The following is a 25,144-nucleotide window of genomic DNA, read 5'->3' on the forward strand; positions in this document are numbered from 1 at the left end:
TATAAGGACTTGTATTTTTGAATACATGCCGATGGCAATAGAAATTCGACCGGTGTCAATAGCGCTTATACTTGGCCAGGAGCGGGGCATGGAACAAGTCCACGACTCTACGTACCTTCTGTATACTTAATTAGGTAAGTTACCTGCGGAGTAATACTAGTGTATAGTACAGTACCACATAATTCTCAGAACTCATGGCTATTAATAGCACTCGCAAGCATACTAAGTACTCAGCACTACTCCGTATCACTTAGTTATATACACCGACTGCGTACCTACGGAGTGTATAGTAGTAATTTAATAGTATAACTGGCGACACTTGCCCCTTTCTCTTCCACCCCCTAAATGTACTCTTCCTTGGATCACACTACGGATGTTGACTCCTTCGCCCAGACCACCTCATCTGTCAGATGGGGCAAGGCCTTGGTTCTGCTTGATGGTCCAAGTACAGAGTATACAGTCTTCAACATTACTAGTACTCCAGTTTTATTAGCTAACATATGTAGCTATAGTAGTTGACAGCTTATCTAAGTTTAAAAGTAAAACCTCATTGTAACAATGCGTGTTATACCGATTCTCCATCCAGAACAACCTTGCTAGTCGGATTTTAATTATAATCAGAATTCAGATAAAGGTAGCCTATACAAACATTGTTAGAAAGAGGTCCAAAATCGTCTAAAATAGCGAGATAATCTTTCTACATAACATACTTTATGTGTATACCCCAGCTACGGAGATACTGTAAGAATACAGCTTCTTCTTAACTTTATGTCAACAATCAAGCAGTCCGTTGAGAAAGAAATAAAAAAAAACCGAAAAAAGTAAAGATCCTCTTTAATAAAAAAATATATATATATAAAACAGAGCAAAAGTTTCTAGAATAAAATTTTTTTTCAATAGTATGTTAATGTTCTAATTAACTTAGATAGTTCTTAGAAACTACTAAAAATATAGTAATAAAAATAAATAAATATAGTATTATTATAAACAAGAAGGTTTTAGATAATATAATAATACTAACTATAATAATAGTTCCGGATACTTCTAAAGAAAACAGCAAGAATAAAAATAATACTGAGAAAATTCCGGACATTTTTAGAAAAACGGCAAGAATAAGAATAACACCGAGAAAATTCCGGACATTTCTAAAAAAAAATAAGAATAAGAATAATATTAAAGATAATAACAAGACTAATAAGAATAAATCTAAAAATAATAATAATAAGAATATCTCTAATACTAATACCGACGGGGCTGAAGCCGATATAAATAACTTTAAGAAAAATTATAAGAATAATAGAAAAAACTCGGACTAGTAATTTTACAATTTTAACAATTTTATAACTTTATATTTTTATAATATTTATAACTCTATACTTTTATAACTCTAAAATAGATAGAATATTCTTTTTCAAGAAGAAAGGACTCTATTATATAAATATTAGCTAGATATCTATCTGTACTTAGAAGGATCTGTATAGTTTTAATAATAGGAACAATCTCTTTTTTTATACTTCCCTTACAGTAATATATAAGATCGCGTGGAATATTCCTGCTTATGTAAACGGCTTGGCATCATGTGCCGTGGGAACGTTCCACATGAGCCCAAAAAAAAGTTCAGATGACCTGTGTTCACAGTAACTAGTGAACTTACCGGGATCTAGTAGTTACGTAACCAACTTAGGTCAATACCTGCAAAACCAATCACTAGATTGTTCTGATTTACCAGTAACCACCCTGATATGCAGTTGAGCATTAAGCACTAAGGTATAAGGATCGAACAGATTTCTACTTGCTACTACTCATTGCGTACCTAGAAATTCAGTACTGTACGTTCCTCAGCCTTAAGAGTGCGAGTCGAGCGTTATTAGGTTCTAGGTTCTAGGTGAGCTACCAAAAAGATTTGGGGCGCGACTAGTTCTGACTAGTATATGTGTGGGGCCTCCGATCTTCCGTGGAAAGTTCTTTGTATGTTCTTCGTGGTAACTCAGAAAGGACTACACACTCCATCCTCGCATCAAAGTTGACAGCTTTAAGTCTCTATTTCTCTTGTAAACTGTCTAGTCTGTCGGATTCACCCATTGTCGTCTCTCTATTTGGAATTGTCGAAATACCTCCTGTGGAATCAGCCTATGAATGCAGCATTAACCACCTGGAAGTAATGGAGCTGCAGACCAAGGACTTCCACCACCCTTATTCGCCCTATAATATTCAAATTCAGTTCATGAGAGCGCTTTACACATGTCTCGAGGATGGCAAAGTAGCAATCTTCGAGTCCCCAACGGGTAGGTTGGACTACATGACTAGGCAAAGGCATTGCGACCCCTGCTAACTTGGTGTTGCTAGGCACTGTGAGTGAATTCAAGTCACCCTACGTAGCTCGGCCCATTGAAGGGGACCATAGCCTAAAAACTCTGAGAGGCTCGACGCGAAATCTGCTTCTTACTTGATTTGAAGGTGATGAGGAACCATGAAAATGACTGATGACTAACATATTCCGTAGGGTAAATCTTTAAGTTTAATATGTGGCTCCTTGACTTGGCTGCGCGACCACAAGCGTTCTGCTTTCCAAGATACCATCGATCACACACTTAGTGAGGATTATGGATCTAAATTAATATGCATTGCTATTGCCTCTGACCTTAGCGATAGACAATGACGAGAGTGAGCCGGACTGGATGTTGGAATTCGCCAAGAGTGAGTTGAGTCGCTCAATGCTCGAGAAAAGGAGGGAGCTCGAGGAGCGGTTAGAGAGGACAAAACTCAAAGAAGAGAAACAAAGGATTGTGGTGGAGAATCCAGAACTCCCCCGAAAAAAGCAGGTAGGTTCACTGTCGAGTCCTAACCGCAGAATAATGAAATTGAAGACCATCAGAAACTAAGCAAGGCATCCACGGGGCCGCCCTTGCACGAAGATCTATTCCTTGTGGATGAATATGATAGCGACGATGGTCAACCAGGTCTTTCAGCCAAAAGCTTGCAACCCGACAGTGGGCTCTCTTTCAGCACACTTGAACTGCTGAAAAGGTTCAGAGGGCAATCGACTGCTAAATACGATGCAGACAGTGACCAAGACGATGAGATTAAGATTTTCTTTTGTTCTCGGACACACTCTCAGCTATCCCAATTTGCAGGTGAATTACGACGCATTGCCATGCCATCGAGTATCCCAGAAGATATGATACCCAGTGATGGAAGCAAGGCCTTGGAAGAACGCATTAGACACCTCTCCCTCGGATCCCGGAAGAATCTTTGCATCAATACACGGGTATCTTCACTTGAGAATCCAACAGCAATTAATGAACGTTGTCTCGAATTGCAGCAACCTGGAGTAGCCACAGAACACAAATGCCCCTATCTACCGGCAAAAGAAGACGAGACACGTGCTATTCGGTTCCGCGACCATGCACTTGCGACGGTGAAAGATATAGAAGACTTAGGGAACGTCGGAAAGGAGATCGGAATATGTCCTTATTATGCTTCTCGATCGGTTATCAAGCATAGCGAGGTGGGTCTTCCTTTGAACCTTTTGTTCTAAACACACGACTGAAATTGAACAGATTGTCACTCTTCCATATCCTCTCTTGCTTCAGCGATCAGCCAGGGAAGCACTTGGGTTGTCAATCAAGGGCCATATCATCATCATTGATGAAGCACATAATCTGATGGATGCGATATCTAGCATTCATTCCGCGACTGTGACACTTTCCCAATTTGAGTTGTCTATCTCACAACTAACGGCCTATGCCCGCAAGTTTAAGACCCGTTTGAAAGGACAAAACAGGAGCTATATTGCTCAGATCATCCGGCTCCTCGGCTCAATTACACATCACCTTCGCTCTGTGCTGACCGGCAATGGGCCGCCTGAAGGACGTGTCCTGCCTTCGGAGCTCATGTCTGGGAAGGGCGTCGACCAAATTAACCCTTACAAACTAAGCCGATATCTTCAGGAGAGTAAGCTCGCAAGAAAAGTCGATGGGTACGTCGAATTCACGAAAGAAGCAACAAGAGCCAGGGCTTCTGGGAGATCCACGACACCTATACTTTTCCACATACAGGGATTCCTGCTCTCATTGATGAACCCGTCCGCTGAGGGGCGATTGTTTTATCTGAAAGACAAGGATGAAGTTCAGTTGAAATACATGCTTCTTGATCCCACAAACCAATTCCGTGACCTCGTTGAAGATGCCAGAGCCGTCATACTGGCTGGTGGAACGATGTCACCGGTAAGATCCCGCTGCAAGTGTCTAGTGAATTGTCTTTCGGATTTGTCCGTCTAACAGATTTCGTAGATGGCAGACTACATGAATCATTTGTTCTCCTATGTCCCCTCTGAACGAATCGATACCTTCAGTTACGGTCATGTAATTCCGTCGGGGAACTTGACTGTACACACGTTAGGGCGTGGAGTACAAGGCATGAATCTCGAGTTCACGTATGAGTCTCGAAACGTAGAGGCAATGGTAAGTGATTCGTACAAAAGCTGATGGGAGAACGTGTCTCGACTAACCGGCGCACCTCTCTGATGCTTCTGGGCGATCGCTCAGATACTTGACCTTGGCCGAACAATAGCGTCCATCTGCAACGCGATTCCTGATGGCGTCGTTGCCTTCTTCCCCAGTTACGATTACCTGGGCCAAGTGTTGAACATGTGGAAAAAGCCGATACAAGGCGAGCGGGGCCAGAGCGTATACGAGCTAATCTATAGAACGAAGCCAGTCCTCTCTGAATCACGAGAAATGGCTGAGTCGACGGAAGAATTGCTTCAGAAGTACGCCGAGCTCATTGACTCTAGTAGCGGTGCGCTTCTATTGTCCGTGGTGGGTGGGAAGCTGTCCGAAGGGATCAATTTTTCCGATCGACTCGGACGTGGCGTAGTCATCATCGGACTGCCGTTTCCGAACATTCAAAGTGCCGTCTGGCAAGCAAAAATTGAGTATGTCGAGCAGAAAGCGTTTGATCAAGCAGTTGGTTCCGCAGCCAGTCGGCGGTCGACCGCCAAAGCTGCAGGGAGAGAATACTACGAAAACGCTTGTATGCGGGCAGTGAACCAGTGCATCGGACGAGCTATCAGGCATCGCAACGACTATGCCGCTATCGTGTTGATGGATAAACGGTATGATCGAACCAATATTAGAGGAAAGCTTCCGGCCTGGATCAAGCAGAGCATGGCCACTGCTTCTGTCAATCAACCCGCAGGTAGGACGATTCAGAGCCTGTCTGATTTTTTCAGAGATGATAAGCAATGTGTCAACAGCAGAGCCTAGTGATTATGTGAGCAATTGAAGACCAAAGCAATGATAAGCCTCTCTTAGCAGTCACGTAGTTGAGTGGCTACAGTACGTGATAGTTACCCGTGACTTTAGCAACACTAACTACTTCCAACTACGTTACTGGCCGAGATCGCCAACTGGCACAGGCAGATCCGATGCCCGACCACAATAAAGCCACGTGATCGATACGCTCCGGGGGCGCGCCAAGGCTCATCTGAAGGGCAGGGCCCTAAGTTAGGGCAAGCAAATTAGCGCACATTCTAGCCCCCCCCCCCCCCCCCAGCCTTGATTTCAACATCTGAGCCCAGCACCCACGACCGCATCCCCCCCATCGCCAAACTCTCAGACCGGTCTTGTCGAGCTCAGCACCGTCGACAAGATGCCTACCCGTTTCTCGAAGACAAGGAAAGCGTGAGTCGAAAAAGCTTTTTCCCTTCGCCTCGATGCCCTCGATCGTGATCTCGCGGTTTTCGTGGTGGAATGCGACAGGCAGATGCTTTGTCCGGCGCTCTCCGGAGAGGTGCCGAACACTTAAAGGAAGGACATCAGACTGACATTTCTGTTTTCTAGTCGCGGTCATGTATCCGCCGGTTACGGTCGCATTGGCAAGCACCGTAAGCATCCCGGTGGTCGTGGTATGGCCGGTGGTCAGCACCACCACCGGACCAACCTTGACAAGTACCACCCTGGTTACTTCGGTAAGGTCGGAATGAGATACTTCCACAAGACCCAGCAGCAGTTCTGGAAGCCCACCATCAACCTTGACAAGGTACGTTGCATCCGCTTGAGAGAGAGGATCGGAAATCTCTCAGTGAACGGTGGTCGAATTGGTCGGATATCGATGAAGCAAACGTGGATTGAGACATGTCCGCATCCGTTTGTGAAGGAAGACCGGGGCGGCCAAGAATAAACGCTAATTTGTTTGTATTGCAGCTGTGGTCCCTCGTTCCTGCCGAGCAGCGCGATGCCTATGTGAGCGGCCAGAAGACCGACACCGCCCCTGTCATCGACCTCCTTTCCCTCGGTTACTCCAAGGTCTTGGGCAAGGGCCGTCTCCCCGAGGTTCCCATTGTCGTTCGCGCCCGCTACTTCAGCCGTGACGCCGAGAAGAAGATCAAGGAGGCTGGTGGTGTTGTTGAGCTTGTTGCTTAAATGTGGAAACTGACGTTTCTGCTTGAAGGATTAGACTGGGATAGGTGCTGCGCTGGCTACGGCTCAGGGCAAAGAGGGTCAATTATCTCCCCTGGTGATGAATACTTCAAATGGGAGCCGCGGATCGGGCACCTTGGTCCGTGTATCTACAAAATAAAGGGTGTCTAGTTGGTGGCTAGCTTTAAAATGGCCGCCAGACAACTTCACGATCAGATTTATCGAACAATACCATAAAGGGGAATTGAATTTTTTCACTTTTTTTTTCTCCCGGACTCATCCCTCGACTGCTGTTGCAAATGCTCGCTCCGACTTGATGCCATGGGCTATATCGCTTCTCGCCGTCGATTCCTATCGCCACTCACCGATGTGTTGTCATTATCCGCACCGGACCGAATAGTCCAGTGAATATTGCCTTCCATTATCGCTGAATGTATTCGAGTAACATGAGTCTGCTCGGTTGCTTGACTATCATGTGCGCCTTCATAATTGAATTGTAGGACACGTAGTGTGCTTTTTTACATGCAATAGCAATATAAATAGTTGTATTCGATCATCTTGTGGCATGTCTACATCTTAGCCTCTCGAACGGAACCCGTCCTGAGACACGCACTATTGGTCTCGAGTGTCTCACGAATGAACCGGACCGCTTCGTTGACCATTTGGGGAGTTACCTCGTGTCCAGCGTGCTCATCGACAATGTCTTCCAGGGTGACCAACCCATCAGCAAACCACCCACTGGATGAGATTGCTTGTTTCAACCAAGTCAAAAATGCGCTTCCTCGATGGTAGGGTACCAATTTATCCATCCCGCCCGATAGGTTAAGGATTCTCTTCCCTGCTAAACAACGATCGAGTAAAGGGCGTAGGGAGACCTTCTCACTTTCTGTGGGAGCCGGCAAGGATTCGCTGCGGAGAGCACTAGGTATCGATGTTGAGTCCATTTGGCTCAAGAACAAGCCCGCGGGGTCGTATTTTCGAACGGCATCGAGCAATGAGTTCGGAAAATCCTCAGAGCCTAAGAAATCGGAGCCAGGAGCTTCGCTATCGGTCCAGGACGGCAGCCTGGACAGTCTTGCGCGATCGGCCATGAGATTCACATAATCAGGGCAACCAATGATGACAACGCCCGCACTTATGCGGGGCTCGTGCAGGATGCAGCTCCAGGCAGCGTGTCCGCCTAGAGAAACACCCAGAACCAAGTTATCAGATATCTTGCGTTCTGATCTGGGGAAGACAAAAGATGGGATATAGTCGATCAAGAGAGACACATCACGGGCAGTGCCTTCTGCAGGACAGAGATTAGAGCTATGATTCGTCTGGATCGGCATACACAGCACTCACGGAAGATCGAGAACATGTCTTGGGCATGACGAGGGTTTCCTTGTTTCCAAGCTTCATTGGCTAAGGGATCAACCAGCCTTGTCCCATGGTTTCTTTGGTCGAACGCTACGGCAATTAGGCCTTTGGCAGGGCGACTTGAATCGGAGCAAGCGCCCTGGATCTTGGAATTCCAGTCGGCGATGACTGCCGTCGCGATACTAGTCATTCGTTCTTGGGTAGCTAGTCTTGGGTGTAGTAACCAAAGACAGGCAACCTCAGCCGCTTCTGATGGTAATTCTTCGAGACCGAATACCGTCGTGAGAATTCCCGCAATGGCAAATCGCCGATGAGACACAGGCGACGGCGCGCTGGTGTTCTCAAGGTCAGAACGCGGCGCAGCATCCAGAGGCTTCATGGGGTCCGTCATATTCTCGAATGAGTCGATGTTCCTGATAGAACAATTCTCATATATATATCTTTCTTGTTGACGTGTGGGCGAGTTGCGGTCTAATGAAGGATTTGGGGTCTTCTCCTTTGTGGTTCGTCTCTGTCTGTTTTAGCGGGGGGGGGAAGGGGGTGGAGAGGGCGAGGGGGAGGAAAAGAGAAGGTGGAAGGGTGGAGAGATTAAATCTGTCCAGGGAATGAGGAAGTGATATATAAATACACCTGTACATATATCACTCACTCTCCATATAGCAGTTTAAGCCTTGGGTATGTACTGTACAGTAGACAATAGCCGAGGATAAGTAAATACCTTCGAGTACAGTAACACCACTTGTTATCTGCGTGACGACTACCCGTTATCTCTGCTGGTAGTTGGTAGGAGTGGTATGAGATCTATCTGTATGCACCGTATGTAGCGTATCATACCGTATGGTACTGAGACTGACTGCCTGATTTCTGGGGAGCGAGTACGGCGTAGCTTTGAGCAACATAGGATTGTTCCAAACTGCTCATTGATAATCGGGCAACTGTCTCGTGGAGACATATAATCCATTCTGGATGGTAAATATGCGGATTGTATGCAGACTGAAGCTTTTTAAGCTGTACAGTCCTAGTCCTATTAACCAAAGCGGGTCTTTTGTCGTCATTCAAGGTTTCCATCGTTCTATCCACAATTCGTATCTACTCGTAGTACGGAGTAGGTACTGTCTCCGTACGGGGCAAACACTCCACCCACTGCACTGCAGTGTGCTGCACTGCACACCCACGGGAGGTTCTAACCTACCTAGTCTAACTTTCCTTCTTTCCAAACATCGCCCATCATCCTCCCCTTTCGCAATCTAATCTCCCTCTTCACCACCACCACGCTCCCTCCCCTCCCCTTTCTCTCGTTCCTTTCCTCTTTTTTACTATCCTTCTCTTGTCTCGTCAGTCCTTATTTGAACGAGCAACATCGTTCACATCGTTCAATACCTTCAACCTTGACATTGATCCTTAGATCTAGAATGAGTAGCACATATTGAGCTCCGTGGCCGCTTCCGACGGGATCACTCTGATCCGCATGTACGTCTCTGTCTACTCTGCACCCACTTCCCTCTCTTGTCGATCTCCGCTTGCTGAAGTTGGTGCTTTACTGCCAGCATGACAGACCCCACAACTGAGCCCTCCGAGCCAAGGAGCTCGGAGAACACCCAAGCTCGCCATTATTGGAGAAGACCCGAGCCTATGTCGCTATCAGATGGAACTAAGCTCTCTTCGCCAAATCCTGCGTCTCCCTTGATGATTCCGAAAACAGACACGCAGCATAAAGCGGAGGAAGAGGAACACGATCAGGTGAATGACCTGCCACCTCTGCAGGACACCGGGGAAACCATCACAAAAAATAAATCCAAAGCGCGTGCAGGACAAGCTAGCGGCTACCCGGAGGATCGGACGACATCCGGGGATGCTATCTCTGGTGATAATCCTGGCTTGCTGATGCCTCGAAGAATAACTGAGACGACCGAGGGACCGCAAACATCCGGAAGTAGGAAGCCGCAACCGCCACTGCCAGCCGCGAGCCGCCGTCCGAGCGTTCAATTTACTCGAGACCTTCCCGAAGTCGACCCTCTCACTGAGCTACCCAGTTCCAGGCCGCCATCAGTAAAGGGGGATGACGCAGATCTGGGTTTGAGAGGAAAACAGTCTCTACTCACGAAGTTGAAATCATTCGCAGCCTCACCCTCGTTCGTTTCGCACTCGCGCTCAGCTAGTGGCGCAACCCTGAGCGATTTCAGAGCCACCAACAATGATCTAGCAACCCCGGGTTCGGAACGGGGCGAGTTTCGTTTCCCAAACACCTTGGAAGAAGAGGGAAGCGACATTGATGCCGATGCGGAGGAGAGCGCAGGGGAGAATCGTGCCCACCAGCCAAAGAAGAAGAAGAAACAACGCCGGCGTCAAAAAGATGAGTCGGCCTCGCAAACGCAGCCAAATACACCAAAGGCTACTACTCGTCCGTCGTTTCACTTGCCCAGCTCATTTGCACCCTTTGAGAATTACCGGTCGAATTTCTTCCCGCGCCGGGGGAGCACTGGTAATTTTATCCCGCAGCAGCGGGAGGGAGTTTCGGAAGATGAGGGTCGTGACCGGTTGAACAGGGATACGGCATGGAGGCGAAGAAGTGTCTGGCTTGCGAATGCGAGAGGACTTACTTATGGCGGACGTCAGCTGGACACTCCAACAAACCCCGACGAGAGAAGACCGAGCAACCTCAGAAGACTGACCGGGCTGGCTGGCCCATCTGACAACGCCGAGGGTACCGCGCCACCTTGGCGGCGCCACCGGGCTGATCGGGGTTCTAGCCTGAGCGCTCAAAAATGGCGTCAGATCAAAGCTGGACTCAAGTTGATTGGGCAGAGACGCAAAGTGGATAATACTGTCGATCATGCAAAATCAGCAGAACTTCTGGCAGAACTTACGTCCGGGGTGCCGGCCGCCCTCATTCTAGCCAGCATGTTCCAGAGGGACGAGCATGGAAGCAAGCGCATTCCAATTTTACTCGAACAGCTCAAGGTGCGGGTCACCGATAGCAAGATTGATTCACACTCCGGCGACCGCCATCTGGTTTTTCGTATCGAGCTTGAGTACGGAAGTGGAATGACACGGATGAAGTGGATTATACACCGTACCCTAAGAGACTTTGCCAATATCCATCTGAAGTACAAGCTGCACTTTGGAACGCAGAAGTACATTCAATTACGGAACACTGAAGGTGGACACAACCTCCCGCGCTTTCCGCGCAGTGCGTTTCCTTATCTTCGAGGTGTGCGCGGCTTAGAAAGTGACATGGAAGATGAGGAGGACGATGGTGGATATGAGACGGCGGCAGAGGTAACAAGCGGCAACGAAAGGGGCGGTAAGAAGCAGCATCAGCAATTACCGCGGCGCCCATCTGGTGCCATGTCTCGAAGACAGTCGAGTGCGACAATCCCAGATGGAGAGAATCCTGCAGGCTCATCCGGGCCGGTAGAAGCTGGGTTCGCTAACAAGAGAGAGACTTACCCGGAGAGGCAACGAAAGAAGCTGGAATCGTACCTACAGAAGCTAATCCGGTTTCTTATCTTTAAGCCAGATAGCAACCGCCTGTGCAAATTCCTCGAGCTTTCGGCACTAGGTGTCCGTCTTGCCGCTGAAGGGAGTTATCATGGCAAGGAAGGATATCTTGTTATCCAGTCGTCCAAAGGCCTTGATTTCCGGAGAGCCCTGACTCCAGGCATGGTAAAAAAACGCCACTCCCCCAAATGGTTTCTTGTGAGGCACAGCTACGTCGTATGCGTCGATTCGCCGGAGGAGATGAATATTTATGATGTGTTCTTGGTAGATCCCTTTTTCAAACTCCAGACTCAGAAGGTTAGCTTGCGCAACCAGAAGGCAAAGGACTTTGCCAAGTCTGCAACGGAGTCAGCTCGACACCCGCAGCATCACACTCTAAGACTCGAGAACTCGGAGCGAAAGCTCAGACTGCTGGCCAGGAATGAGCGGCAACTCCACCAATTCGAGGACTCAATACGGTTCATGGTCAATAACACCCCCTGGGCGAGACCGAACCGATTTGAGAGCTTTGCTCCTGTACGGCAGAAGTGCTTCGCGCAATGGTTGGTGGATGCGCGTGATCACATGTGGGTTGTGTCCCGCGCGATCAACCAGGCTAAAGATGTCATCTATATTCATGACTGGTGGCTCAGCCCTGAGCTCTACATGCGTCGACCGGCCGCTATCAGCCAGAAATGGCGCTTAGACCGTCTGCTACAGCGTAAGGCGCGTGAAGGTGTGAAGATTTTTGTGATCATGTATCGAAACATCAACTCCGCCATTCCAATCGATTCGGAGTACTCCAAGTTCTCTCTACTCGATCTACACCCGAATGTCTTTGTTCAACGTTCGCCCAATCAATTCCGGCAGAACACCTTCTTCTGGGCACACCATGAGAAGCTATGCATTATCGACCACACTCTGGCCTTTGTTGGGGGTATTGATTTGTGTTTCGGAAGATGGGACACGCCTCAACATCTCTTGACGGATGATAAGCCAACGGGCTTCGAGACACGGGAGGGACCAAAGGACGCGGATCATTGCCAGCTCTGGCCCGGCAAGGACTACTCGAACCCTCGGATACAAGATTTCTACGATCTCGACAAACCGTACGAAGAGATGTATGATCGGAATATCATTCCCAGGATGCCTTGGCATGATATCTCAATGCATGTAGTGGGTCAGCCGGCTCGAGACCTCACGCGCCATTTTGTCCAAAGGTGGAATTACATCTTGCGCCAGCGAAAACCAACCCGTCCAACGCCTTTCTTACTCCCGCCTCCTGATTTCGATGCGGCTGATCTGGAAGCTCTCGGTCTTGATGGGACCTGCGAGGTCCAGATTTTACGTTCTAGTAGCATGTGGTCGACAGGCACACCGGACACAACCGAACACAGCATCATGAACGCCTACGTGAAACTGATTGAGGAATCCGATCATTTCGTATATATTGAGAACCAGTTTTTCATCAGCACCTGCGAGATTGACGGTAGAAAAATCGAGAATCTGATCGGGGACGCATTGGTAGAGCGCATCACGCGGGCTGCAAAGAACAAAGAAGCATGGCGTGCCGTGATTGTCATTCCATTGATGCCTGGTTTCCAGAACACGGTTGATAGCGAGGGTGGAACTAGCGTCCGCCTTATCATGATGTGCCAATATCGAAGTATCTGTCGTGGTGAGACGTCAATCTTTGGACGGTTACGAGCATTGGGAATCGAGCCTGAGGATTATATTCAATTCTTCAGCCTCCGGTCATGGGGAAAAATCGGTCCGCAAAAACAGCTCGTGACTGAGCAGCTGTACATTCATGCTAAATGTATGGTCGTTGATGATCGCGCGGCTATCATCGGTTCCGCGAATATCAACGAACGGTCGATGCTCGGATCACGCGACTCTGAAGTTGCGGCGGTTGTTCGTGATACGGACATGATATGGTCTAGCATGAACGGCCGTCCCTACCTTGTGGGCCGTTTCCCGCACACCCTTCGCATGCGCCTTATGAGAGAGCATCTTGGTGTCGATGTCGATGAGCTGATGGAACATTCTTTGGCGACCGAGGAAGAGCTACTAAGGATTCAAATTGCCGAAGAGGGGTCCAAGCCATCTGATATCAACGAGGCGCCTGACTCCGAGTCTCTCATGCTGGAGAAGAGGGACGAGAGAGACATGATTGAACGCCGCCACCGCATTCAGGATGAGTTTCTCTCTCGTTCGGAAGACATGCACAGTTTCAACCATGACGTAGACTGGGAGCAGGGGAACAACCCCAATCTCAAGTCGAATAGGAAGCTCACTGCAGACCCGAGGGTAACCTCTAACCCAGAACACAAGAAAGATGTGGATGGTCTCGGGCCAGACCATTTGCAAGTGGCTCAGGAGGCAGGCCTCGAAAAGGGTCGAGATTCCGAGATCCTGGAGGACAAGGCCGAGGTTCTGATTTCGCCTATTGCATCGGAGGGTAAAGGCACGCTGCAACAACCTAAACCCAAACGTCCTTCACAACGCACTGTGCGGCATACCAACCCTCATGGCACGAACGATGCCAGACAGGCACATTCTAATCTAGTCGCACAGGGCAATGAATGTGCACACGTTGTTGAAGGCGCGCCAAATATTCGACACCCAGCGCTAGCTCCGGAGCACGAGACAGAAACCAGCAACAGCGGCAATCTGACGGCTTCACGAGACATTGGTGACAACGCCAAGTCTTACCTGTACGCTCCTGAGGTGAAGCATATATTCATCGACAAAGATTGTATGAGGGACCCTATACTTGATCTCTTTTACTTGGATACCTGGTCTGCCGTCGCCGAAAAGAACACCAAGGTCTTTCGTAGTGTTTTCCGCTGCATGCCTGATAGCGAGGTGAAATCCTGGAAGGAATATAAAGAGTACACCGCTTATGGGGATCGATTTGCTGAAATGCAGAACCAACACGGTGCCAAGGTTCCGCAGCCTTCGAGTCAGCGACAAACCGGACCCCCAGGCACAGCTGCCGGCTTCCCTGGAGCAGCTGCCGGAATCAAGCACAGTCTGGCATCACACAGCCACGGTACCGAGGCCCATAAGGTGGAACGCAAAGAGAAAACCACCGTCGAGAAACCAGGAAATTGCGAGAGTGGATCAATACAGGGCTCGAACGAGCAAGAACATGAGACGGCGAATCATGAAGGACTGTCGCCTATAGATGAAAAGTCTGCCCTAAAAGCAGCCGACGGCTCAGCATGCCGGCGGGTGCAGAATGGACGGACCGAGGATAGCGGCTCCTCTGGAGAGGACGTCGAGAAACACCGGTCAGATCGCCCTGCCATCGAGTATTCTGACGCATTGAACAGAAACGCTACCGGTCAGTCGCGGCGGCGGAGACGACGAGCAACAACACTCGGGTCGAAGCGTGACTTCCATGCGGAAGAAGTGATGGACAAACAGCGAGCGGAAGACTTGTTGAATCAGGTTCAGGGTCATCTTATTCTCTGGCCTTACGACTGGTTAGTCCTTCACGATCCCCAAAACAGTCATCTTCCAAATTCGCTGACCTTATTAATTCAACTTAGGCTTGAAAAAGAAGAACAAGGCGGAAACTGGCTATATACATTAGACCAAATATCCCCACTGGAAATCTAGTGCGTGTCCCTTTCTCTCCTCTCGACTTACGGCTATGGTTATCCTCTAACTGTCAAACAGCAACTAGCATGATTCCTTGCCGCTTCCTGCTTCCTTCTTCGGTTCTCGACCGCTTTCCATCTCCCTGGGCCTTGATGAACCTCCGCTACCATCCGGTACTTTTTGCAGATGCTCTCTTTGACATGTATATATGCCCTTCACGATACCAAGACGGACCATTGGGTTGGGTGATATGCACTCCTATGCATACCTAAGCAAGCGGGCCTTCTTCTACAATAATACTTTTTCAATTCACCTGTGATAGCTTGTCCCATACTGATTTGATGGGTAACAAAGCAGATGCATCGGGAGTTGTTCATGTTTAGACACAAATAACAGCGAAGATGAGTATTGTAAACGATGAAGAATAGAACCCCCTGGGCTCCAGCCCTGCGTACAAGGTACACAAGTGAAGTGAAAGTCTAGTTGCTGCGATGCGGTGAGAGCTCTTTCCTAGATGCGAGAAGTTCGCGCATCTGTTCAGTCTTGTTAAAAGGTGTTCGGATGATGGAGCCCAAAAGACTCGTGGTCGGAGTGACGCGCCCCCCGGACCATTCCGCAAGGCAGGTGCGGAGCACTTGGTATGCGTCCCTGAAAGTCATCTGTACGAACGCCGTGTGCAGACAAGGCACGCCTATGTCCACCATGTAATTTGTGGGGTCCTGAACACATAGTCGCTGTGCCAAAGCATAGTTGCCCCTCTCCAGGGCAGTTTTCCTTCGACGCAGGAGGGAAGCTTGGCCACGAAGGTGGACGGGCCAATTGACTTTTTCACCATACTCTTGGTAGACTCTTCTCATCGAGCGCTGGTCGAAGAGGCCAGGAGGGTCAGCGGCGACCCCGGACTTCTGGAGGTTGACCTCTAGTCCGAACTTGTGCAAGAATGCGAGAAGTTGCTCACCCAAGTCATCGTTTCCGAGAAATTGGCCATGGCTCATCTTCAAGAAGTTTGCAAGTAGAACGGCGAGCGCAGGGTGGGTGATCCCTGCACCAGTTTTACCATACAAGATATTGTTTTGCAAGACAAGGCGACTTGCCACAAACAAATACCGGAATGATGGATATTCAGCCTGCCAATTCCTTATATGTTCATACAGGCCGTGGTAATTGTCACCACAGTGGAACGACAGCCTGAGACGTGTTTCACGGTGGCGTACGTCGAGGATGCCAGTGTGATTTGACTTAATGTTGGCCGAGGTGTGGCGCAGTATTACATAGGACGGATGGCCCTGAAGTTTACTCTCGACCTTTCTCAGGAGGTCTGCGTACTGGCTGACCATATATGGCCGGGTGGGACTCGGTTCCCGTACTTGCCCTGAGCGACTGGGGTCAGGAACAAGCAGACGAATAGACATAGCAGACATAGTCGTCCCGAGTCCGAGGCTCCGAGCCCCTGACCACTGTAGCGGATGGGACACGACCCCTTCGAGCAACTGAGAGATTTCTGCAAGAATCTGCTGAGCCTGTTCCTCCTCGACGACAGTCGGCGAAATGTAGTCCCCTAACGCTCGAATCTCCGCATTGAGTTGCGAGCCACCATCTTGAAAGATTTGTGTTTCATTCAGATTCTTTAACCATACGGCACGCTTTGGTTCAGTGCGTGACCCGCCAAAGTAGAGAGTCGTGCTCTGGATAGGAGAGGAGGTTATTGAGGCTGCTGCGATCGATTCAGCGCTAGAAGGTAATGGTTTCGAGGATTCCCCATAACTGGTAGTATGACTTGGTGGACGACTGGGCCGAGATCCGCTTTTGACGGTGCTTGGGACGTTGCGAAGCGGACTTGAATCCGAGGTATAGACTCTGCGAATCAAACGTGCGCGGTTGGCGTCGCGGTGCGCATCCAGAGTTTTCTCCAGGCTTTCCGGAACAATCGCACCATTGTCGCTGCTGCAGTCGACAGTCCGATGCAAGCGTCGACAGGGAATTGTCAGCGGAGAGGTGTACCAAGACACATAGTTGCGTGAGAGAAATATTCTTCGTTGCGGGAAGCTTGTCATGGTCAAGCGTCAATGGCAATAGGTACGAGTCGTGCAAAGCACTATTACGGGGAAACCATGATTATGGAAATTTATCTGTAACGTTAGTGGACATACTGAAGACCACGATGATCAGGTGACCTTAGATCAAGCTATCACCACGTGACTAGACCCATATTGTGCAGTAGTTAACCTGACTTAACTACTCCGTAAAGTTGAGTTACTTAGTTAGTCATAAGGGATTAGTTAGTTAACTAGTCAGTTTAATTAACATAACTTAACTACCAGTGCATCTTGCATAGCTGAGTCAGTACTGCACTATGTAACTTATTTACTAATAAGGTAGTTATTGATGAGTAAGTCAACCAATCTTAGGCGAATCAACTCTAGGTTTTCCAGGTTCACATGTCACTGGGGCAGACGGTGACTGCACTGCATTCACTGGCTGGCACTGCACTATAAGGTACCTACTCTCCAGGCTAGGTACCTACAGTACTAACCCACTCACCCGTTCCAGATCGGGTAAGGGCTCCCCTTCCCAGGCCCAAGCCCCCAGTCAATAATAATAGTAATGATGCACTTCCGTCTTCCATCGTCATTCCCGTTTTGTGTACATACCTACTCATAGTCAGAAGCCGACGAACACCTACCTCCCTTTCCAGTGGGGTTCTGAGATTCACTGGTCACTCCTGCAAGTCGGGTTAATGAGGCTAAATCCATGGAAAACAACAGGGATCGATCGTCGGGTTCCTACACGGGACACGAGACCCTGCACAGCATGCCCGACCATTCTCGATGTGCATCGACAATGGGCTCCTTCAGGGACCAAGGGACATGAGACAACAACGCGGCCATGGTACCTAACGCCTGCCGTCGAGTGACTGTGCTTGGGTCGCAGTTGAGAGAGTGTCCGTTGGTAGATGAAATCCGGCACCAGCGCTCCGGTCTGGCACCCATCTCCTCGAGTTATCAATCCAATCAGACCTACGTACCGATTTACCCTCAGGTCTACCTGCAGCTTCGGATCATGACGTAAGGGGGGAAGAAGGAAAGTGGGCGGTTTTTCAGAGTGGGGTGGTTTCGTGCTCAGGCTGTCTCGAGGGCTCGAAGGTCGAGTCCAGTCTCCTCTTGTCCTCTGACTCTTTTTTTCCCGACCAACCATCCTGGTAGGGGGAATGTTCTGTGCGTCGGGCCAATTTCCCGGCCGCGATGTCTCGCATGTCTCGAATGCATCACCAATCCCTCATCTTTCCCAGCAGGCTTCGGAGACTGAACCGGTTTCTCTCTCTCCCTCTTTCTTTCTTTCTTTTGGCGCGTGCGCTCTCTCACTCTCTCTGCCCTTTCCCCGTTTGTTCTTCTTCTCTATATTCTCCACCCGTTATATGGTTTCTTTCCCTTTCGAGTCGCCAGCCCCGCGGAGGCTGGAACCTTTTCGGCCCATCCCATGCCTCCTATTCTTCCCTTAGTCTCTTTACCCTTCTCCGTCTTTCTACCTCACTCGTGCAGGAAGGATTGGAGGTTAGATGCCGGTGGTAGCAAACCACCTTCCGATAGTCACCGGGCCAGCTGATTGCTTGTTGGCTTTGCTTGAGCGCTTCCACATTTGCAGGTGTAGTGGAAGCAATCCGATAAATCTCCCTTTTTTTAATGTTTTCACTCAGTTTTATTCAGTAACTGCTGTACAATTGCGGCAGGCTCTTTTTCTTGAATTGGGAGTCTGGATGGGTTCAGTTGATTCGCTTCCAAGAGCCTGATTGGGAGATTGGGAGAAGGGGGGGGGTGTGTGGGACTATGAAGATGCTGGCTATAAGATTAATATGACTCTTGCTTCGTCTCCCCTTTCCCCTACCTTCCCCCGGTGATTTATTTGGCAAGAAAGTCGGTCATTCATCGTCATCTTCATTCATCGAGCGAGTACCCAGTGGGGTACGTAGTCTAGGAAAGATCCCAACTCCCGATACGTAACCCCCGCGCACTTCACCGCCTCAGGCTGCCTTCGCGCCGGTCTCTTCAAAGTGAACTCTGCTTTCTCTCCTTCCATTTCATAGTTTCCTTTCCTCCTCCTCCCCCTCCTCCTCTTCTTCTTCTTCATTCTCAATCTCTCTCCTACTTTTTCTCAGTGAATTCGATTAGATCGTTGCTTGCTGTTCATATTTCCTGTTGATTTCGCTCTCCCGCCAGCTTTCATGGCCTAATTCGCAACTTTATCGCCGGTCTCCCCCACACCCAACAACACCAACAACCCACCGTTACTACTTTTAGCTTATCTTTTCCCCTCCCAGGGTAACTCGACCCCTCTTCCTCCTACAAACTTAACTCATCGTATTCCCCCCCGTCCTCCTCCCTTCTGCTTTTGCTTCATTTTATATTTATTCCCACACATGGGTGAAAATAGCAGAGCTCATTTTCATCCCCTCCCTCGTTTTTCCCCAAAGTAGAAGAAAAACGCATTGAGCGGGCACTAATCCGGGAAATCATTCCAGCATCCCCGTCGTGTCCCCCGTTCTTGTCCGCTTCCGTCATCATGGCCTCCGAACACCGGGCTTCCACCAACTTACCCGATGGCCAGCCCAATCCGGGTCCCATTGGGTCGGGCCTGAGTGTTCTGGGCGAAGACGCTTTCTTACAAGCATCCAATGCCACACCAGACCTGGCGGTTGAATCGAAACAGCCCGTTGTCTCCGATGGTCCTTCTTACTTCTCCGACGTCGCGACCAACTCACCGGCCGCCACTTCGTCCGTTGTTTTCCCTTCCACGCCTGCTCTGGCGGCTAGAGAAGCAAAATCAGGACGTGAATTACTGCGTCGGTTAAGTCTAGTTGGCACGCCCACGTTGTCAGACATGGATCCCCGTGAGCAGTACCCGGGCTTGCACCTCACCGGTCGGATTATTAGTGCTGCCTTCTGTGTTCCGTACAAACTCTACATGCGATCCGGTTCAGATTGGGTATGTCAGCCCTCCAACCTTCACTCGCTGTCTCCTTTGGGTGGTCGTTATCTCTACAATCGGAAACTCGGCTGACTTGGCTTCAGGAATTGAAACCGCGCCCCGGAACATCTGCCCTGTTTGACTCTCTGGCCTATCTCGGCTCCCAGGACTCGAAATGGTCTCACACCCTTGTTGGCTGGACTGGTGAGGTAGAACCAGCCCAAGAGACGGCGGTACCTCTGCAGCAGATCCCCATCAACACCAGTGCCAAATTCCCTACGACCGTGAACGGGTCCACCATACCTTTGAACAAAGCAGCAGCTCCAGTGCCCGTCGATGCTAACCAACGGCCGCCAAGTCACCCTCTCCTGGAAGGGCTCCGGGTAAGGCAAGCCGATCGAGATCAACTCGATAGGCAAATGAGCTCCACGCGCTATGGGAAAATCGCCCCTGTGTGGCTGTCGGCTGAGTCGGATGCCCCCGAAGAACCCATCCTCTTGGAGGATCAAGGACGGTGGAGACGTTATGCCGAAAGGGAATTATACCCCCTACTTCATTACAAGCAGCATGGTCCTACGGATGGAAGATCAGAGCGCACGTGGTGGGCCGACTATGTCCGTATGAACCGGCTTTTTGCGGATCGTATCCTGAAGGAATACAAGGAGGGTGACATTGTCTGGATCCATGACTACCATCTTTTCCTTTTGCCGAGCATGTTACGCCAACGCATCCCTAACGTCTACATTGGATTCTTCTTACACGCACCATTCCCTAGCAGCGAATTCATGCGCTGTCTCGCCAAGAGGAAGGAGGTGCTCACTGGAGTCCTCGGTGCGAATATGATCGGTTTCCAGACCTTCTCCTATTCCCGTCATTTTTCGTCTTGCTGTACCCGCGTCTTGGGATTCGACTCTAATTCAGCTGGAGTCGACGCGTACGGCGCCCATGTGGCGGTTGACGTGTTTCCCATTGGGATTGACACCAGTGCTATTCAACGAGCAGCCTTTGAATCCACCGAGATAGAGCAAGCCGTGTCGGGAATTCGCAAGCTGTACGCCGGCAAAAAAATCATTGTTGGTCGCGATCGATTGGACAGTGTCCGAGGTGTAGCACAGAAGCTGCAATCCTTCGAAGTCTTCCTCGAAAAGTACCCGGAATGGCGTGATAAGGTGGTTCTGATCCAGGTGACCAGCCCCACTAGCGTCGACGAGCAGAAGGAAGAAAACAAGATTGCTAGCCAGATCTCGAATCTAGTCTCTACAATCAATGGGCGCTTCGGATCTCTAAGCTTTTCACCCGTCAAATATTATCCGCAGTACCTTTCCCCGCACGAGTATTTTGCATTGCTGCGGGTGGCTGACGTGGGCCTGATCACGACGGTTCGAGATGGGATGAATACGACCAGTCTGGAATATATCATCTGCCAGCAGAACAACAATGGCCCTTTGATACTCTCTGAATTCTCGGGTACTGCGGGAACACTCTCCAATGCAATTCATATTAACCCATGGGATACGGTGGGAGTCGCGGGCGCAATCAATAAAGCTCTCTGCATGTCCCCTGAGGAGAAGGCGTTGCAACAGCAGAAACTATACAAGCATGTCACTGCCAACACTGTCTCGGCCTGGTCTAAGCAGTTCCTCACCCGTCTGCTCACGAATCTATCTTCCTTTGATCAGTCCGTGGCAACGCCAGCTCTCGATAGAGTCAAGCTATTGAAGCAGTATCGCAGAGCTCGTAAGAGGTTGTTCATGTTCGATTATGATGGGACCCTTACTCCAATTGTGAAGGACCCGCAAGCAGCTATTCCATCTGATCGCGTTCTCCGCACTCTCAAGACTCTCGCTGCGGACCCACGGAATGCAGTATGGATCATCAGTGGCCGTGATCAGGCTTTCTTGGATGAGTGGATGGGCCATATTCCTGAATTGGGCTTGAGTGCCGAGCATGGATGTTTTATTAGGAAGCCTCATTCCGACGACTGGGAAAATCTGGCCGAGCGAAGCAACATGGGTTGGCAGAAGGAGGTCATGGAAACATTCCAGCACTTTACTGAACGAACTCAAGGCTCCTTCATAGAGAGAAAGCGGGTCGCTCTCACGTGGCACTACCGGCGCGCCGATCCTGAATATGGTGCATTCCAAGCTCGCGAGTGCCGAAAGGCGCTTGAAGATACCGTAGCCAAGCGGTGGGAAGTGGAAGTTATGTCAGGCAAGGCCAACTTGGAGGTCCGGCCGACTTTTGTGAACAAGGGCTTTATTGCCGCCCGCTTGGTCAATGAGTACGGAAATGAGCCTGGAGATGCACCCGAGTTTATCTTCTGCTCAGGAGACGATTTTACAGATGAAGGTATGTCCCCAGCCCCCTGGCGCCATTATTTCTCAGCAAATACTCGGATGCTGACTGCACTCTTCGTTCCCAGACATGTTTCGTGCTCTGCAGGGATTCGACTTGCCACTAGATCACGTTTACTCGGTCACTGTTGGGGCAAGCTCAAAGCAAACAGCCGCCAGCTGGCATCTTCTCGAACCGGCGGATGTGATTGAAACGATCTCGATGTTAAACAATAGCTCTTGCTCTCAAGAGTACTAAACCAATCCACGCGCCTTTTACGACCGGGATGCAGCTCCTTTTTTTTTTCTCTCTCTCTTTTTCTTTTTCGTTTCATCTAGACTTTAGCTTCGCTTTCATGCTTATATAACTCCATGTTTCTCCTCCCGGGGCGTCGATGCGGGGCAGCGATGGTGATTGATTTGTTAGAGCTCAAGGCGATTGGGAAGAGGGCGCTCGTCGGCCATGGAGAGGGGCTTTCTCGAGTTCTTCTTTTGCGGCAGCTCTGGACCGAGGGCCCGTTCTCTTTCCGCTTTCGAATCTAATAGTCGTTGATACTTTTCCTCTTGAACTGGTTTATAGATGGCCGAAGCGAAGATGACGCGCTGCCCCTTCATAAAACTTCTTATGTTGTCGTTGTCGTTCGTCGTTGTCTAAAAGTATCGTGCGCTCCGAAGAATATAGAGAGAACACAAAAACGCCGTTTTAAAACCCACGACTCGTCGACGCTGCATAGCCGAGGAATCATATTGTTGTCTTGGCCCGATTCGGTCTTCTGTGCGAACAAGACCCGGCAGGGAAAGACGCCCTCCGACTGTTCTCCACGATCCGGGGATCTCGGCCTATACTCCGTCCGCACTGAACTGACTGGAGGTTTACCGGTTTACCCCTCCTACGGGTAACTTATGTCTCTTAGTTCTGTCCGCATCCTCTTATGATGTTTCTGCCCCTCACGGACGTGGTGTCGTGTGCTTCGCCAGCCTTCTAGGAGGTTCGATACAGATTGTGGACCTGAATCATACATATTACTGATTTAGAACACCCCCACGGTAACTTAAAGAACAGCTATGAAGACAACGTCGCAACTACCGTGCAGCGTCGATCCAATCAGTCCAGCGCATGGAGCCGGCAAGGGGATCCCGCCAGGGGCGAGCTCTAATGCTCCTCAATCTCCCAATCAATCTGTTCTCTATAGAGATAGAGATCATGTGGGAGATGAGGAAAATGCTATCGACACTCCACGGCCGAAGGAGCTGTCCAAGACCCCAACAAATGTGAGCAATCTTGAGGCCTTGACTACTCGAGGTTTGACACTCATTCGGACGAGGGAATCAGGAAAGAACTTGGGCCCCCCTCCGGACGGCGGCTTCGGCGCATGGTTCCAAGTGGCCCTTGCCCATTTTGTTATCTTCAATACCTGGGGCTATATCAACAGCTTTGGCGTCTTTCAAGACTACTATACTCAGACCCTGAAGCGGCCGCCCTCTGATATATCCTGGGTTGGCAGTATTCAGATCTTTCTACTGTTCTTCATAGGGACTTTCTCGGGACGTGCCACCGACGCCGGATACTTCAAAGTCATCCTGATTCTCGGGGCCATACTCGAGCTATTTTGCATCTTCATGACTTCCCTGTGCACTCAGTACTGGCAACTGTTTCTGGCACAGGGGATCGGCCAAGGGATTGGCTGCGGGCTCATGTTTTGCCCGACTATTGCTTTGATTCCGACGTACTTTACCCAGAAACGAGCCATCGCGATTGGCATAACAGCCTCGGGATCGGCCACAGGAGGGCTGGTCTTTCCGGCAATAGTCATGCGGCTTCTACCCCAAATTGGGTACGGATGGACGGTACGAACGTTGGGCTTCATCTCGCTAGCCACGTTGACACCTTGCTTGATCTTTCTTCAGCAAAGGCTGCCGCCCCGTCGTAGTGGACCACTGATCGAATTGAAAGCCTTCCGGAAGACTTCCTATGCGCTTTTTGCGCTGGGAATGTTCCTGAACTTTTGGGGTCTCTACGTGGGATTCTTCTATATCAGCAGCTTTGCGCAAGACATCGTCGGCGTCTCGGAGTCTACCTCGATTGATGTGCTCCTGGTGATGAACGGGGTGGGCCTGGTGGGTCGCTTGATCCCCAACCTACTGGCGGACTGGTACACAGGTCCGTTGAATATGCTCATCCCCTTCAGCCTGATAACTGGGGTCGTGGCCTATTGCTGGGCGGTGGTAGGGAGCTATAGAGGCCTGTACGCTTTCAGTGCCTTCTATGGGCTTGCAGCGGCCGGCATTCAATCCTTGTTCCCCGCCACATTAAGTACATTGACGACCGACTTGAAGAAGACAGGGGTTCGCATGGGGATGGTATTGAGTGTGGTGGCAGTGGCCGCCCTCATTGGCACGCCTATCGCAGGAGCTCTGGTAGATCGGGACGGCGGACAATATCTATACGCACAGATGTTCATGGGAAGTGCCATCCTGGCGGGCACATTGACTTTGATTGCAGCGCGCACAAGCAAATTAGGTCTGTCCTGGCAACGCGCTTGAAAATGATTCATGTAATCAGAACGGGAGGCAGGAGGGAGAAGGAAAATAAACCGAGAAGAACAATCAATCATCAATATGGGCTGGATGAGCCTCAACATAGTTAACTAACTAACCAGTCAAGTTAGCTACCAAATACCACGATGATTACAATGTGTGAAGAGGTTTTTTGAAGAGGAGGGGGTGGAAACAGTGTTCGATACAAAAGTAAACACTGGACTCGTCTATAATGTAAGCATATTATATATCGGCAATTTGAGGTCTCAGAGATGAGGTGCTTGGAACGTGTTCTCAATTCTGTTGGTGGTTGGAATTAATGTATTAATATATTGATTGATTGATTGATTGATTGATTGAAGCCTTATACCCGAATACACAGTCCTCTATACAAGGCTCTTTTTGGGTCGCCGACGGCCAACCGGCGTGACTACACGCTAT

At 49.7% G+C, this 25,144-nt stretch overlaps 7 protein-coding genes across 7 annotated transcripts; 4 read left to right on the forward strand and 3 right to left on the reverse strand.

Annotated features, from left to right (window-relative positions):
- Positions 1 to 1,577: 1,577 nt before the first annotated feature.
- On the forward strand, positions 1,578 to 6,425 carry chl1 (DNA helicase; the record flags this gene model as incomplete). The annotated part of the gene is made up of 16 exons (XM_040946517.1): positions 1,578 to 1,584; positions 1,818 to 1,829; positions 1,929 to 1,968; positions 2,065 to 2,285; positions 2,347 to 2,351; positions 2,504 to 2,594; positions 2,653 to 2,822; positions 2,876 to 3,508; positions 3,561 to 4,226; positions 4,293 to 4,463; positions 4,548 to 5,199; positions 5,258 to 5,274; positions 5,327 to 5,339; positions 5,582 to 5,684; positions 5,844 to 6,042; positions 6,207 to 6,425. The coding sequence occupies 16 exons, from the start codon at positions 1,578 to 1,580 to the stop codon at positions 6,423 to 6,425; spliced, it is 3,219 nt and encodes a 1,072-aa protein (XP_040798398.1).
- Positions 6,426 to 6,884: 459 nt separating this feature from the next.
- On the reverse strand, positions 6,885 to 8,352 carry BO72DRAFT_450778 (uncharacterized protein). The gene is made up of 2 exons (XM_040945334.1): positions 7,767 to 8,352; positions 6,885 to 7,710 (listed from the first exon to the last, which is right to left on the reverse strand). The coding sequence occupies exons 1-2, from the start codon at positions 8,170 to 8,172 to the stop codon at positions 6,992 to 6,994; spliced, it is 1,125 nt and encodes a 374-aa protein (XP_040798399.1). The 5' UTR covers positions 8,173 to 8,352; the 3' UTR covers positions 6,885 to 6,991.
- A 977-nt stretch (positions 8,353 to 9,329) lies between these two features.
- pld3 (phospholipase D) lies at positions 9,330 to 14,888 on the forward strand (the record flags this gene model as incomplete). Its single annotated transcript, XM_040948824.1, has 2 exons — positions 9,330 to 14,752; positions 14,819 to 14,888. 2 exons carry the CDS (start codon positions 9,330 to 9,332, stop codon positions 14,886 to 14,888), a joined length of 5,493 nt encoding a protein of 1,830 aa, XP_040798400.1.
- A 264-nt stretch (positions 14,889 to 15,152) lies between these two features.
- Positions 15,153 to 16,993, reverse strand: BO72DRAFT_205588 (uncharacterized protein). Its single transcript, XM_040939616.1, has one exon. The coding sequence runs from the start codon at positions 16,922 to 16,924 to the stop codon at positions 15,350 to 15,352; it is 1,575 nt and encodes a 524-aa protein (XP_040798401.1). The 5' UTR covers positions 16,925 to 16,993; the 3' UTR covers positions 15,153 to 15,349.
- Positions 16,994 to 17,292: 299 nt separating this feature from the next.
- On the reverse strand, positions 17,293 to 18,246 carry BO72DRAFT_205610 (uncharacterized protein). The gene has a single exon (XM_040939617.1). It carries the CDS (start codon positions 18,063 to 18,065, stop codon positions 17,580 to 17,582), a length of 486 nt encoding a protein of 161 aa, XP_040798402.1. The 5' UTR covers positions 18,066 to 18,246; the 3' UTR covers positions 17,293 to 17,579.
- A 1,181-nt stretch (positions 18,247 to 19,427) lies between these two features.
- orlA (putative alpha,alpha-trehalose-phosphate synthase subunit Tps2) lies at positions 19,428 to 22,424 on the forward strand (the record flags this gene model as incomplete). The annotated part of the gene is made up of 3 exons (XM_040948825.1): positions 19,428 to 19,850; positions 19,937 to 22,181; positions 22,255 to 22,424. 3 exons carry the CDS (start codon positions 19,428 to 19,430, stop codon positions 22,422 to 22,424), a joined length of 2,838 nt encoding a protein of 945 aa, XP_040798403.1.
- Positions 22,425 to 23,230: 806 nt separating this feature from the next.
- Positions 23,231 to 24,709, forward strand: BO72DRAFT_470898 (putative MFS monocarboxylate transporter; the record flags this gene model as incomplete). The annotated part of the gene is made up of 2 exons (XM_040947062.1): positions 23,231 to 23,273; positions 23,310 to 24,709. 2 exons carry the CDS (start codon positions 23,231 to 23,233, stop codon positions 24,707 to 24,709), a joined length of 1,443 nt encoding a protein of 480 aa, XP_040798404.1.
- Between the last annotated feature and the right edge of the window lie 435 nt (positions 24,710 to 25,144).

The sequence above is a fragment of the Aspergillus fijiensis genome (assembly GCF_003184825.1).
Source record: "Aspergillus fijiensis CBS 313.89 unplaced genomic scaffold BO72scaffold_49, whole genome shotgun sequence".
In the NCBI taxonomy this organism is placed as follows: Eukaryota; Fungi; Ascomycota; class Eurotiomycetes; order Eurotiales; family Aspergillaceae; genus Aspergillus; species Aspergillus fijiensis.

What these genes read in the sequence shown, in the direction of transcription:
- BO72DRAFT_450778 (XM_040945334.1), bottom strand. Translation starts at nt 8,172, where the DNA reads ATGACGGACCCCATGAAGCCTCTGGATGCTGCGCCGCGTTCTGACCTT. An exon ending in AGACATGTTCTCGATCTTCC is followed by an intron (nt 7,711 to 7,766) that starts GTGAGTGCTGTG and finishes TCTGTCCTGCAG; the next exon opens with AAGGCACTGCCCGTGATGTG.
- BO72DRAFT_205588 (XM_040939616.1), bottom strand. Translation starts at nt 16,924, where the DNA reads ATGACAAGCTTCCCGCAACGAAGAATATTTCTCTCACGCAACTATGTG.
- BO72DRAFT_205610 (XM_040939617.1), bottom strand. Translation starts at nt 18,065, where the DNA reads ATGGTTGGTCGGGAAAAAAAGAGTCAGAGGACAAGAGGAGACTGGACT.